This window comes from Corylus avellana, chromosome 1 (genome assembly GCF_965113065.1).
Source record: "Corylus avellana chromosome 1, dhCorAvel1.hap1.2, whole genome shotgun sequence".
Taxonomy (NCBI): Eukaryota; Viridiplantae; Streptophyta; class Magnoliopsida; order Fagales; family Betulaceae; genus Corylus; species Corylus avellana.
In genome coordinates this window covers 1410846-1425972 of record NC_142490.1, presented here as the reverse complement: position 1 = coordinate 1425972, position 15127 = coordinate 1410846, and the positions used below count along the sequence as shown (strand labels likewise).

Below are 15127 nucleotides of genomic sequence, written 5' to 3'. Positions count from 1 at the left end.
TGAAACGATAAATATTAAGTGGATAAAAATAGTAAATACTAATGAGGTAATATTCACACAATTTAGTTGAAAACAATTATTTGGATTTGGGAATATATTTACATGATTGAACATCTCCAAAGTTATAGTTAATCACGATCCCTTTTTGTAAGCCTGCATGCCGTAGTGTTCTTGACAGCTTAAAAATTTTCCACCCCATCCTATGATGGCAGAGACAAAGAGCTTCACTTTCCTATTTAGTAACTTTCGTTTTTGTTTGGCCCCTGTTTGGTTTACTTGGTCTATTAGATGTTACAATGAATTACTCTTCACCATACAGCTTAGCCTCTTCCCAATTATCAGTTGACTTCATATGATTTACGATCTTCTTTGTTTATCTTTTCTACCCTTCTTCCTCTTCCCTTTCCCTTTTTCTTCTAAGTTTGTCGCTTGTTCCAAAATTCATGATAAAATTTTGCAGGTAAATGACCAAGATAAATGCTGCATTGCATATGAACTGCCCTTAATTTCAGAGCATATTCCCCGATTTTAATTAAACGAGAGTACCTTAACAAGACCCAAACCCGACCCTCCAAGAATTTAACACCCCTAGTATTCCCTAACCCAGGGAATATTATGTACTTAAAAACGATACAGTATATCCTGGAGTTTCTGGGGGAACCATTTTAACTGTAAAAAGTTATGCAGATCTCACAATGATGGGATGAGACTCCCATCATCTATTCATCAGAAATTCGCATTTTTCTTTTACTAATTTCGAGAATGAATAAAAACCAAACGTCATTAATAAAACATTACGACAATCCAAACAAAATTCCTTCAACAAAGTTCACCATCTGAATATTAATCTATGAAGGCAAGATGCAGAAGATCTCGAACACACAATCAAGTAAAATGTAGATTCTCTTATCAGACTAAATTTCTTAAGCCTTATCAGCTTTAGCAGCAGTAGCAGCAGCCTGTCCTCTGAGCCGACCGGTCCTCCTTGCAGCAATAAGACCAACCTTTTGACCAGGAGGTGCATCACGCCTGACAGTGCTAGCATGTCCAATATGCTGGTGATTACCTCCTCCGTGAGGATGCTCCACTGGGTTCATTGCCACACCACGTACCTTAGGCCAGCAGTTTCTCTTCACTCTGAACTTGTGGTAAGCATTACCAGCCTTAAGAAGGGGCTTCTCAGTTCTCCCTCCACCTGCTACCTGCCCGATCATAGCTCGGCAGCCGCTTGGACAAATTTTCTTCGCACCGGATGGGAGCTTGACCCTGTTAAAATGAATAAATAAACAACCAATGATAATGAAATCGATAATGAAATATAGACAACTATGTTGTCAGCTAAGCAAGCCACTATATCAACCTCAGACTTCAAAAAAAAATTAAGTAAAAAACATGGAACTACAGAAAGCCAGGATAAGACATATACACGTCCATAACCACTAGAAAATGCATCTCAATATTTATGGTACAACAATATAAGAACTCATCAGGAATCGGGAAAAACATAGTCTATGAAGAGAAGATGACAAATACATAATCCCAGTTTGCAAATTAGTAGCATTCAATCATCGCAACAAGATGGAGGGAAAAAATCGCTCAGCATCTTATAAAAATATGGGACTGAAGTGGTACACCTACGATTCCAATACCCTTTGCTTCCCTACAATCTCTTGAACCAATCACACTAATCACAAGCATTTACAGAAACACCAAATTGCAAGTTGTAAAATCTGTGCATTGAATTTCAAAGAGCTCAGCGCATCAAACACCAGCCATAGTAGTAAACGTAACTAAACAGCAGATAACAGACTAAACAGAAGGAGATTGTATATATTTTGTACCTTCCCAAGCAGCAAGAGCATTCGCAGAAACTACAGATACATATAGCTAAAGCAATTCATGCCACAACAACGCTAATACCCAATACCCAAATCATCAAGATTCATACAGATCAAATCAACAGAATCAATCCACAGATTCCACAACTATAAATCAATAAGAGAGAGAAAAAGACCTGGTGGTGTCGTTATCAGGGTTGTGGCTGATAACAATAGCGTAATCCCCAGAGCACCTGGCAAAGACCCCACGGTCCCCAACGTGGTGCTCAACGTTGCATACCACAGCTCCTTCGGGAATGGATCTGAGAGGCAAGACGTTTCCGACCATGAGATTGGCCTTTCTCCCGCAGTACACGAACTGGCCGGTGTACATGCCCTCGGCAGCGACGAAAAGCTCGTTTTGCTTCTTGTAGCGAAAGGGGTGACGGAAGGTGACGCGAGCGAGCGGGGCTCCGCGGCCCGGGTCGTGCACAATCTCTGTGATCACTCCCTTGAGGTAGCCGTTTCGCTCCCCGAAGTCGAGGCTGCGGAAGCGGGCCGGGCCCTTGCGGTGGTGGGTGTGGGACTTGAAGACAGACCCCGCACCCTTACGCTGAGCACGAATGACACGACCCATTGGTGAGCAAGCTCTGGTGGTGTAGCGGCGGGGATTTGGGGAAGGGGATACAAATGGGGACTAGGGTTTGGAGTTGAATATATAGGTGGGTTGTGAGGGCAAACGACATCGTTTCTGTAGAGTTGTAGGGTTTTGTCAATGTTCCCCAATGACAAAACTACCCTTAATAAAATAAAAACAAAACAAAAAAATACTATAACTTCTAAAAAAAAAAACTAAAACTAAAATTATAAATAAATAAATAAATAAAAAGTCTAAGGAGTGGCCAAATTTTTTTAAAAAATTCATTTTTTATAAGAAAAAAAAATCGATTTTATAAAAATTGAAAATTTGGATTTTATATATATATAATAAAATTTCCATTTAAAAAAAATTAAAAATTTTCATTTTCAAAAAATTAATAAAAAAAATCGTTTTTTTTAAAAATAGGGTAAAGTCTACTTAACCCCTTCAAACTACTACCTTAATGATAATCTACTCCTCAAACTATTAATTGCGACAATTTACTCCCATAAACTAGTAAAGCTACCAAAACAATGACAATGTAACCCTATTTTTAACAAAATGATGAAACTACCCTTACTAAAATAAAAACAAAAATACTAAAATTTATTTTTTGTTTCAAAATTTTTAGGGTATTTTTGTCTTATTGAAAATTATATAGGGGTAATTTCGCCACTTTGCTAGTATTGGGGGGTACATTGTCATTGTTTTGATAGTTTGAGGGGTAAATTGTGGCAATTGATAGTTTGAATGGTAAATTGTTATTGGAGTGGTAGTTTGAGGAAGTTAAGTAGACTTTACCAAAAAAATTAATAGTTTTTTTTTTTTTTTTTTTTTTTTTCGAATTTATAGGAATATTTTTGTCTTACTGAGAAATATATTTTTATCTTTTTGTTAGCCTTAGGGGGACATTAACAATGCTTTTGTAGTTTGAGCAGACATTGTCACAATTGAAAGTTTGGGAGGACATTGTCAATTTGGTGGTAGTTTAAGGGGTACGTACACTTTACCCATTTTTTTTATATAAATATTTCAAATATATATTTTAACTATATATTCGAAACTAGGGGTCATGGCCCTGCCCCATATAGTTCCGTCCTTTAGTTTTGGATGTGTATTTGATTTTGATCTCTTTTCTTTTAAGCCTCCTTGCAGCAGTTGCCCTCCCTTTGAGCTATAGAAACTTTCTTAACCAATAATATTCCTCACACCGATTGTATACCTTACTGAAAAACAATATAAAATCTTTTATTCAATAATGTCCAGAAGATATTAATCACATCCTCCCCCTTGTGGTGATCAAAGAGTCTCTTATACATTGGACGGGTTCATCAAGCAACCCAATCGAGGGACCTTGGAATTAGAATTTTAGGTGAGGAAAAACTGCAAAATTGTGATAATGATCAAATACATTTACCAAACAAATAGATTTACCAACACGACCATTTGATGCATAATGATCACAACAAATACATTTACCAACACACACATTTGATGCGTTGTTCAACGAATGGATCATTCAAACTTTACTTATTTTTCACTATAAATAAGTAGTTTCTTATTCCTATCAAAGCCATCAATCTTCCACCCCACTCCAAAACAATCAACTTTCTTACTCCCTACTCCCTTTCCTCTTAGCTATGAATTCCAAGACTTTCATGTTAAAAATAAATGCTTATATCGATTTTGTCAAAGTTCTTGAACTCACTGACCGTACCGGACAAATTTACAATTTCAAAGTTCGATTCTCTTTTCATTCTTTACTATATTTTTAAATATAGTTTTTGTTTTGTAAAATATATACACATGAAGAAATGGTTTAATTTTTAGGTACAATGTGAGAAATGCCAGAAGATGGATTATGTGAGTGGTTGCCTAGGGTCAACCTTTAAGCAGAAGGTTTGTTTTATTTTATTTATGTTAGTTTTTGATTTGTTGTAGTTTTCCTACTTTAATCATTTGTTTGATTTGTATTTGTGTTTTTGTTAGTGCCCAAGTTGCCATCAGAAGCACAAATGGAGATTTGTTCTGTCAAAGGCAAAGAACGCTGGTTTTTGTCGTGACAATTTTACGAGCAAGAGCTTCGTAGACATTATTAAACTTGAGTGTTTTGGAGCAAAACCCATAGACTTCTCGACCGGCAAGTTTTGGAAAATAACAACGGTATTAGTTTTGTTTATTTTATTTCTATTTTCCATAACTTTGTTTCGAAAATGTAAACAATTTTTTTATATATATAATTTATTTTGTTTGAAATATTATATTTAGGAAAACGACGAAGTTTTCGAAGATGTTGATCTCTCTGAACAATGGATGCATAATTACAACGGAAAGGCAGCCATCGTTAAGAAGCTAACGGCAGTTTTTATTGAAAATGGGGCTGCTAATACAGTTCCCAATGAGGCAGCAAAAGAGTTTGCTAATGAGGTTAAGAAGTAGCCTCCTAGTGACGCTGTTAACGTCACATTTTCCTAATAAGTTGGCTGCTATGTGAGCCAAATTAATCTAAATTAGCAATCTAAATTATCTTGTTGCAAACTTAACTTCGTAACATTTTGTTTTTTGTTTTTGTTTTTTTGTTTTTTTTTTTTTTTTGTGAGTTATAAAATTTTAACTACTAATTTAAGTTTTATACCATCTTGATTTATTTAATTATCTCATTTTCGTTAGATAGAAATTATCTTGCCGTTTAATTAAAAAGGAGATAAACTTAGGTTTGTAACAATATAGTTCATGCATTGTTTGTTAACAGCATGCATTGTTCATTTTTGAATATGTCATGCAACTTTTGTGTAAATAACATACTAATATTCTTTAAATCTTTTTATAGCATGCATTGTTTAACAAAATGATCATTCAAACTTGACTATAAATAAGCAAGCAGTTTCTTATTTGTATTAAACCATCAATCTTTCTCCCCACTCCCAAACAATCAACTTTCAGACTCACCCTTCCCAAGAGGTAGCTCAATCGGCTTGGACCACGCTTAATGAAGCGGAGGTCACTAGTTCGAATCCCCCTCCCCCCTCTTGTGCGAACATGTCAAAAAAAAATAAAAAATGAAGGCTTTCATATATAGGAAACCGCTTAATTAAATAATAATAAATATATATATCATCCCGATTGACGCTTTTACCTAATCATGTACGCATATTTACAATTTTACCTTCCTACTAAAATAATAAAATAAACCAACGTTGCCACATTCGTAAACTGGTAGCCAAAAGCTATTATTGTTTCCATTTCTGGGTCTTCAACCCCAACCTCCAAGCACTCTCCAACAATCCAGTCACTACTGGAGGAAGAATGGTCCAACAAATATCACGAGAATCCACAATTTGCTTAAACAACCCCATAAGAGCAGGTGATATTATAACCACAAGAAAAAAAAAATTCAAAAGCATGGAAACTAACAGCAAATAACGAAAACCCATATAAATTCACAACATATATAGTACTACTAGTTACATTGAAAAATAAACATGAAAATTTTATTATGTATGATAAGTTGATGAATGCCTAGGTAAATCTAGCAAGACAATTCATCATCTATAATATTTATTTAAAGTAGAAACAAACACGAGAAGAATCAAGTCAAATGATTATATAAAACCATTCAAAAGTCACAATATGCTAAACAAATTCAAAGAACTATTCATTCTATAAAAGATACTATTTTTATAATCTTTCCGTACGCACATTCTCTACAGTTCTTGATCTCATCAAATCATAAGACAACGCAGATCCTTTCATATAATGAAGGTTCTCTAATATTTTTGCATTCTCGAAAAAATACTTGTTTAGAGGCTCTTCTTCTATAGATCCTCTAAAATTTTCAATCTTGATAGTCTTTAGGCAATGTCGCCAACATAGATCTGGAAGAAGTTTGCAACAATTGAGATTTTCCAATTTGTCAATAGGATTTCCGTATGAGAACTGCAATATAAGCGCACAGTTAGGAACACTATAATTAGAAATGCCAACAAGAAGACATCAATCTACCTGGGCCCAAAGAAAGGTGCTCAAACTGAATTTTGAATGTGAAAACTTAATAGTAATGACAAAGAATTTTAGTTAGGAAAAATTCCGTTAATGCAAAATTACAAATCATCATAATATATAAGAATTGTCCCAAAATGCGGAAAGATGGAATAGGCTAACATACAACTCTTTTAAAAATTTGTCAATTAACTATTTAACTTTAGCTAAAATATAATTAGATCGTAATAAATTAAAATATTCAAGTTTGACTAAAAATATTAGTCTTATAAGATTTTGATAAAAATTACAAAATCTTACCATGCAACAACCCCTCCCCAAAAAATAGAATAAAGTAAAATAACAAGCGTCATAGCATAACTCATGCACAATTCAATAATGGAATTCCCAAACCATTAATACACCTAAAATATCTACCGGAAGATCCTTAACAGCAAGAGGAACCACTACACCAGAGCCGACCCCATTTAGCAAAAAAAAAAAAAACCAATAAGAAATGAACATATACAATACCTTGAAGGATATATTGTCATTTGTCTCTTTGTATCCCCATTCTATATAGAGAATCTCTAGAAAAGGGCAAATCCACAACATGGCATCCACAAGTTCGTGGATTTGTCTTGTAGGTAGAGAACACGCTCTCAGCCTCAATTGCTTAACATTATATAATGGGGATGGTAGGATTTCTCTCAATTCCTTTGCAGTAATCACACTCTTCACAAAGTAAACAATAAAACATGTGTTAGATTTTTCTAATATATGCTAACAATTGATGTACAAGTAACATAGACTAGGAAACGAATAAAAAGAATCAAATAAATTAAACTAAACTAGTATACCTTTGCATTGAAAGTTCTCCAATTTAATAGTTTCGGATGACTTAAGTTTGCAAGAAATTCAATCTTTTCGACATCCAAAGCATCCTCATTTTCGTCTGAAAATCTGAGACTAACTTCCGATAGACTCGAAGCATTTCTAGAAAAGGATATAACCTCACCACTATACTCGAGTATTTGCAAGTTAGGAGTAACAATGTCAAGTTCAACCATGTTGAAGCAACTAATAAAGGTCAAACTCTTCATGCGATGACTTGAAATTTTAATCTTTTTCAACATACTGCAAGATTGTAGGTCCAAGCATTCAATGAGTGGATGTTTAGAAAGAACATCATGCAACCATTTGTCGGTTATGTTGCATGAAAATAATTCTAACTTCTTTAGATTTTCACACTGTCCTATGCTGATTTGGCATGGTGTCGTAAGCTTGAGAAGTAAAGATTCAAGATTTGATGGTCCAATCGCAACACTCTCAAGTTCAGGATTTCCTACCAGCTCAATAGCCTTGAGTTTAGGAAGACCCAATACCTTTATACTTTTCAACCCATAACAACATTCAAATGTCATCTCTTCTATATCACGACCACCAGAAATTAGAGTTTGGACAATTTGGTTCTCCACCTCAATTCTCAAAACCAACTTCTTCAAAGAGGATAAGTTAATATCACTGTAAAATGACTTCAGCTTACACCTGTATAGTTTCAGCTCAGTTATTGATTTTGCTACGATAACCCTCTCAGGCAACTCATAATTTTGATACTTCTTCGTAGGAAACTCGTACCCTTTTTGATCGATGTATACGTCTAGATTCAGCTCTTTTACATTGCATTCAATTGCATAGTCAATCCAACGATTCACAAGAGCGCGATCTGATTCATCCAATATCATGTGAAGCCTAAACTTGTTTATACTTAGCCCTTGCCTATATCGGCTTTGTAAAGTTCTCTCCACGAAATTTTTGAACTGTTCTTTCTTTCTCTGGATTTCCTGCTTTTGCTCGTTGGCTGGAACCTTTCGCAAATGCAAATTATAAACAAAATGGGGTTGCTTAAATTCTGGAATGGGGAATAAAGTCCACACGTTTTGCCATCTCTTGGACAATATACTAAGTTGAAGTATTTGTTTCATGGGAACGAAAGATAGAATTTGCTCTTGAATAGAGTCCGGCAATTCAGATATCCGGTCCATTTTATGATCCGTTGAAAACTTCCCAGAAACGTCCTAGTACAATAATTTAATAAACACCAATCATTTTTAATTCTTCCCAATCAAATAAATTCAATTAATGGAAAAAGAAAAGAAACGGTAAAAGAAAATAAATTCATTGGAAGACCGCCTACCTTCAGCGTACCACGTTGGGCAGTTGGACGTGTTGCTTGCAATTGTCCGGCTTTCGATCACAGCAGACACAACGGAAACTCAAATTGTGAAGTTGTTTTGTGAAGGAGGAGGCCTTCACTTATGTATATATATATATATATAACATACCCAGCTTTCTCTTCCTAAACAGATGCGAAATAGGAGTCCTACTACGGGTGCGTTTATATATAGGAAACCGCTTTTATATATATATATATATATATATATAATCCCGCTTTTACCTAATTATGTACGCATATTTACAATTTTACCTTTCTACTAAAATAATAAAACCACTTTCGTACCGTGGTAGCCAAAAGCTATTATTGTTTACATTTCTGGGTCTTCAACCCCAACTTCCAAGCATTCTCCAGCAATCCAGTCACTACTGGAGGAAGAATGGTCCAACAAATATCACGAGAATTCACAATTTGCTGAAACAACCCCATAACAAGAAAAAAAAAATGCAAAATCATGGAAACTAGCAGCAAATAACGAAAACCCGTATAAATTCACAACAACCCAATACTCAAAAGCCATCCAAATTCACAAGGCTGCGTAAAAATCAAAGACCCATTTGTACAAACAAGTAAAAGAAGTACTTGACAATGAGAATGAGAAAAATATTGAAAAAGAAAAAACCCAATATGCTATGAGTCTCTGAGCTTATTCAATAATGGTGCTGATTGAGCCAATTTCATCAGAGGAAATGAAAAATGGGGACAGAAGGTGCACAAAATTTCGTAATTATTTAAGAAAAATAACCAACAGAGATGAGATTTTTACCTAAGATTTGGAGGGAGAGAAGTGAACGAGAGGGCAGTGTGGCAGAGGCAGAGACCAAAAAAAAAAAAAAAAAAAAAAAATCATGCAACCATTGGAGGGCAAATTGGAGATTCTCCAATTATTCATCCTGACCGTCCAACTTTCATCCAATAGCTCACATCATGCCACGCGTCTCACTCAATTTTAAATAATAAAATATTAATTAATTATTGTTTTAAATAAAATTAAAAATAATAAAAAATAAAAATAAACTAATAAAAACTATGGGGTGGCCGGACCACCCCACCTGAGCCATGGGGGTGGCTTCTGCCACCCCCAAGGGCCGGTTGGTGGCGGCTTCAGCCACCCCCGTGGCCCTAGGGGGTGGTCCGGCCACCCCCTAGTGCCAAACCCATAAAATGAAATTTTATGATTTGATGGGACTGGCTATAGGGGGTGGCCAAACCACCTCGAGGGGCCATCGGGGTGGCTTCGGCCACCCCCTGGCTCAGGTGGGGTGTCCGGCCACCCTTATGGCAAAAATGGGGTGGTCAGGCCACCCCATAGTTTTTATTAGTTTATTTTTATTTTTATTTTTAAAAAAAAGTTAATTAATATTTTATTATTTAAAATTGAGTGAGACACGTGGCATGACGTGGACTGTTGGATGAAAGTTGAACGGTCAGGATGAATAATTGAAAAATCTCCAATTTTCCCTCCAATGGAAGGGAATCCTGATCCCAAAATAAGACGACACGTGACTAAAAGTGAAATATATAATAATATTAATTATGGTAATAACAAGCCGAATGGACTATTAAATCTTACCATCTCTCTCAATTAGGTGCTTTGTTGTTGGAAACACAAACTCACAAAGCCATATTAATTAAGTGCGTCTTTTAGGCATTTATTTATTTTTATTTTTATTTTTAGGGAAAAATCCATATACCCCCTCTCAAACTATCACCCAATTAACAATGTCCTCCTCAAACTTTCAATTGTGACAATGTCTTCCCAAACTACCAAAATTTGTCAATGTTCCCCCAATGACGAAACTACCCTTATAAAATAAAAACAAAAAATACTAAAACTTCTAGAAAAAACTGAGAAAAAATTTAAAAAATTTCGATTTTTTTGTGTTATAAAAAATGATCATTTTTTTTTTGTTTATAACTTTTTAAAATAAAAACGTCTTTTTAAAAAAATTAACAATTTTCGTTTAAGAGAAAATGTATCTTTTAAATAAAAATTTCCATTTAAAAAAAAATTTGTTTTAAAAAAATTCGTTTTCAAAATTTTTTTAAATATTTTTGTTTAAAAAATAAATTTTGTTTAAAAAAAAAAATCCTTCTTTATAAATTAAAATTTTCGTTTAAAAAAAAAAACAAATTAAAAAATTTATTTTTTGAATTTATAGGGATATTTTTGTCTTATTGAGAAATATATAGGGGCATTTTTATCTTCTTGCTAGCCTTAGGGGGACATTAACAATGTTTTGGTTGTTTCCGGGGGAGGGAACATTGTCACAATTGAAAGTTTAGATGAGACATTGTCAATTTAATGGTAGTTTGAGGGGGTAGGTGGACTTTGCCCTTATTTTTATTATATTTCATTATCATTGAAGATGGTGATTTGGAAATGGGGAAGACATAAGAACTTTTAACCGGCCCCAAGTATTTTGTAGCCCAAATTTGTCTATATATATATATTCATCCGATCCTATAATGCTACAAACAATAAGAACAATATAATAAAAAAATGATGGAGCTTTTTTATGAGAAATGTGGCCGGAACTTATTATGACGAGAAAAAATTGAATCGAATGGATATATATATATATATATATATATATATATATATATCATTATCTTTTGATGCGTTCCCTATTCCATGATTTTTTTTGAATTTTAAATTTTTCGGATATTGGATAGACTTGATGTTTCCACAATATTCACTTTTGTTGTTACATACTTTAGAAAAATGATTGAATTCATTCATTTTTCAACCATCTCCACAGTGAATAGATGAATTGACCATTGACCAATTTAAACTTATATTTATGAATTAAGGCAATGCATTTACAAGAACGTTACAATGCATAGAGGATGTAATGTGAGTTTTCTAATTGAATCATGACTTAGAGCGCTAGACCAACATTTCAGACTAGTCTATAAACAGGCTGGTTCCTATCTTCATAAGCCAAATCACATGAAAATTAGGTTAAGAATGTCAATTAACTCAACATCAATAGCTCCACCACCACAGGCATACTACATTATCCATCCCCTAAGATTAATTTAGAATCTCCCGAAGTAACTAAAAATTAAGAACATATATAGTATTACTAGTTACATTGAAAAATAAACATGAAAATTTTATTATGTATGATAAGTTGATGAATGCCTAGGTAAATCTAGCAAGACATTTCATCATCTATAATATTTATTTAAAGTAGAAACAAACACGAGAAGAATCAAGTCAAATGATTATATAAAACCATTCAAAAGTCACAATATGCTAAACAAATTTAAAGAACTATTCATTCTATAAAAGATACTATTTTTATAATCTTTCCGTACGCACATTCTCTACAGTTCTTGATCTCATCAAATCATAAGACAATGCAGATCCTTTCATATAATGAAGGTTCTCTAATATTTCTGCATTCTCGAAAAAATACTTGTTTAGAGGCTCTTCTTCTATAGATCCTCTAAAATTTTCAATCTTGATAGTCTTTAAGCAATGTCGCCAACATAGATCTGGAAGAAGTTTGCAACAATTGAGATTTTCCAATTTGTCAATAGGATTTCCGTATGAGAACTGCAATATAAGCACACAGTTAGGAACACTATTAGAAATGCCAACAAGAAGACATCAATCTACTTTGGGCCCAAAAGAAAGGTGCTCAAACTGAATTTAGAATGTGAAAACTTAATAGTAATGACAAAGAATTTTAGTTAGGAAAAATTCCGTTAATGCAAAATTACAAATCATCATAATATATAAGAATTGTCCCAAAATGCGGAAAGATGGAATAGGCTAATATACAACTCTTTTAAAAATTTGTCAATTAACTATTTTACTTTAGCTAAAATATAATTAGATCGTAATAAATTAAAATATTCAAGTTTGACTAAAAATATTAGTCTTATAAGATTTTGATAAAAATTACAAAATCTTACCATGCAACAACCCCTCCCCCAAAAATAGAATAAAATAAAATAACAAGCGTCATAGCATAACTCATGCACAATTCAATAATGGAATTCCCAAACCATTAATACACCTAAAATATCTACCGGAAGATCCTTAACAGCAAGAGGAACCACTACACCAGAGCCGACCCCATTTAGCCAAAAAAAAAAAAAAAACAATAAGAAATGAACATATACAATACCTTGAAGGATATATTGTCATTTGTCTCTTTGTATCCCCATTCTATAAAGAGAATCTCTAGAAAAGGGCAAATCCACAACATGGCATCCACAAGTTCGTGGATTTGTCTTGTAGGTAGAGAACACGCTCTCAGCCTCAATTGCTTAACATTATATAATGGGGATGGTAGAATTTCTCTCAATTCCTTTGCAGTAATCACACTCTTCACAAAGTAAACAATAAAACATGTGTTAGATTTTTCTAATATATGCTAACAATTGATGTACAAGTAACATAGACTAGGAAACGAATTGAATAAAAAGAATCAAATAAATTAAACTAAACTAGTATACCTTTGCGTTGAAAGTTCTCCAATTTAATAGTTTCGGATGACTTAAGTTTGCAAGGAATTCAATCTTTTCAACATCCAAAGCATCCTCATTTTCGTCTGAAAATCTGAGACTAACTTCCGATAGACTCGAAGCATTTCTAGAAAAGGCTATAACCTCACCACTATACTCGAGTATTTGCAAGTTAGGAGTAACAATGTCAAGTTCAACCATGTTGAAGCAACTAATAAAGGTCAAACTCTTCATGCGATGACTTGAAATTTTAATCCTTTTCAACATACTGCAAGATTGTAGGTCCAAGCATTCAATGAGTGGATGTTTAGAAAGAACGTCATGCAACCATTTGTCGGTTATGTTGCATGAAAATAATTCTAACTTCTTTAGATTTTCACATTGTCCTATGCTGATTTGGCATGGTGTCATAAGATTGAGAAGTAAAGATTCAAGATTTGATGGTCCAATCGCAACACTCTCAAGTTCAGGATTTCTTACCAGCTCAATAGCCTTGAGTTTAGGAAGACCCGATACCTTTATACTTTTCAACCCATAACAAGATTCAAATGTCATCTCTTCTATATCACGACCACCAGAAATTAGAGTTTGGACAATTTGGTTCTCCACCTCAATTCTCAAAACCAACTTCTTCAAAGAGGATAAGTTAATATCACTGTAAAATGACTTCAGCTTACACCTGTATAGTTTCAGCTCAGTTATTGATTTTGCTACGATAACCCTCTCAGGCAACTCATAATTTTGATACTTCTTCGTAGGAAACTCGTACCCTTTTTGATCGATGTGTACGTCTAGATTCAGCTCTTTTACATTGCATTCAATTGCATAGTCAATCCAACGATTCACAAGAGCGCGATCTGATTCATCCAATATCATGTGAAGCCTAAACTTGTTTATACTTAGCCCTTGCCTATATCGGCTTTGTAAAGTTCTCTCCACGAAATTTTTGAACTGTTCTTTCTTTCTCTGGATTTCCTGCTTTTGCTCGTTGGCTGGAACCTTTCGCAAATGCAAATTATAAACAAAATGGGGTTGCTTAAATTCTGGAATGGGGAATAAAGTCCACACGTTTTGCCATCTCTTGGACAATATACTAAGTTGAAGTATTTGTTTCATGGGAACGAAAGATAGAATTTGCTCTTGAATAGAGTCCGGCAATTCAGATATCCGGTCCATTTTATGATCCGTTGAAAACTTCCCAGAAACGTCCTAGTACAATAATTTAATAAACACCAATCATTTTTAATTCTTCCCAATCAAATAAATTCAATTAATGGAAAAAGAAAAGAAACGGTAAAAGAAAATAAATTCATTGGAAGACCGCCTACCTTCAGCGTACCACGTTGGGCAGTTGGACGTGTTGCTTGCAATTGTCCGGCTTTCGATCACAGCAGACACAACGGAAACTCAAATTGTGAAGTTGTTTTGTGAAGGAGGAGGCCTTCACTTATGTATATATATATATATATATAACATACCCAGCTTTCTCTTCCTAAACAGATGCGAAATAGGAGTCCTACTACGGGTGCGTTTATATATAGGAAACCGCTTTTATATATATATATATATATATATATATATATATATATATATATATATATATAATCCCGATTGACGCTTTTACCTAATTATGTACACATATTTACAATTTTACCTTTCTACTAAAATAATAAAACCACTTTCGTACCGTGGTAGCCAAAAGCTATTATTGTTTCCATTTCTGGGTCTTCAACCCCAACCTCCAAGCATTCTCCAACAATCCAGTCACTACTGGAGGAAGAATGGTTCAACAAATATCACGAGAATTCACAATTTGCTGAAACAACCCCATAACAAGAAAAAAAAAACTGCAAAAGCAGGGAAACTAGCAGCAAATAACGAAAACCCATATAAATTCACAACAACCCAATACTCAAAAGCCATCCAAATTCACAAGGCTGAGTAAAAATCAAAGACCCATTTGTACGAACAAGT

The 15127-nt window shown here is 34.1% G+C and overlaps 3 protein-coding genes across 3 annotated transcripts; all 3 read right to left on the bottom strand.

Annotated features, from left to right (window-relative positions):
* Positions 1–763: 763 nt before the first annotated feature.
* Positions 764–2522, bottom strand: EMB2296 (Ribosomal protein L2 family). The gene is made up of 2 exons (XM_059584001.2): positions 2015–2522; positions 764–1266 (listed from the first exon to the last, which is right to left on the bottom strand). The coding sequence occupies exons 1-2, from the start codon at positions 2452–2454 to the stop codon at positions 924–926; spliced, it is 783 nt and encodes a 260-aa protein (XP_059439984.1). The 5' UTR covers positions 2455–2522; the 3' UTR covers positions 764–923.
* Positions 2523–5687: 3165 nt separating this feature from the next.
* LOC148587840 (putative F-box/LRR-repeat protein At3g18150) lies at positions 5688–8483 on the bottom strand. Its single transcript, XM_088512423.1, has 4 exons — positions 7296–8483; positions 6970–7170; positions 6157–6393; positions 5688–5798 (listed from the first exon to the last, which is right to left on the bottom strand). The coding sequence occupies exons 1-4, from the start codon at positions 8478–8480 to the stop codon at positions 5688–5690; spliced, it is 1734 nt and encodes a 577-aa protein (XP_088368549.1). The 5' UTR covers positions 8481–8483.
* A 491-nt stretch (positions 8484–8974) lies between these two features.
* On the bottom strand, positions 8975–14332 carry LOC148587839 (putative F-box/LRR-repeat protein At3g18150). Its single transcript, XM_088512422.1, has 4 exons — positions 13145–14332; positions 12814–13014; positions 12000–12236; positions 8975–9085 (listed from the first exon to the last, which is right to left on the bottom strand). Exons 1-4 carry the CDS (start codon positions 14327–14329, stop codon positions 8975–8977), a joined length of 1734 nt encoding a protein of 577 aa, XP_088368548.1. The 5' UTR covers positions 14330–14332.
* Between the last annotated feature and the right edge of the window lie 795 nt (positions 14333–15127).

What these genes read in the sequence shown, in the direction of transcription:
- EMB2296 (XM_059584001.2), bottom strand. Translation starts at nt 2,454, where the DNA reads ATGGGTCGTGTCATTCGTGCTCAGCGTAAGGGTGCGGGGTCTGTCTTC. An exon ending in CCTGATAACGACACCACCAG is followed by an intron (nt 1,267 to 2,014) that starts GTCTTTTTCTCT and finishes TCATTTTAACAG; the next exon opens with GGTCAAGCTCCCATCCGGTG.
- LOC148587840 (XM_088512423.1), bottom strand. Translation starts at nt 8,480, where the DNA reads ATGGACCGGATATCTGAATTGCCGGACTCTATTCAAGAGCAAATTCTA. An exon ending in ATGACAATATATCCTTCAAG is followed by an intron (nt 6,394 to 6,969) that starts GTATTGTATATG and finishes CTTATATTGCAG; the next exon opens with TTCTCATACGGAAATCCTAT. An exon ending in GATCAAGAACTGTAGAGAAT is followed by an intron (nt 5,799 to 6,156) that starts GTGCGTACGGAA and finishes GGGTTGTTTAAG; the next exon opens with CAAATTGTGGATTCTCGTGA.
- LOC148587839 (XM_088512422.1), bottom strand. Translation starts at nt 14,329, where the DNA reads ATGGACCGGATATCTGAATTGCCGGACTCTATTCAAGAGCAAATTCTA. An exon ending in GGAGAACTTTCAACGCAAAG is followed by an intron (nt 13,015 to 13,144) that starts GTATACTAGTTT and finishes TACTTTGTGAAG; the next exon opens with AGTGTGATTACTGCAAAGGA. An exon ending in GATCAAGAACTGTAGAGAAT is followed by an intron (nt 9,086 to 11,999) that starts GTGCGTACGGAA and finishes GGGTTGTTTCAG; the next exon opens with CAAATTGTGAATTCTCGTGA.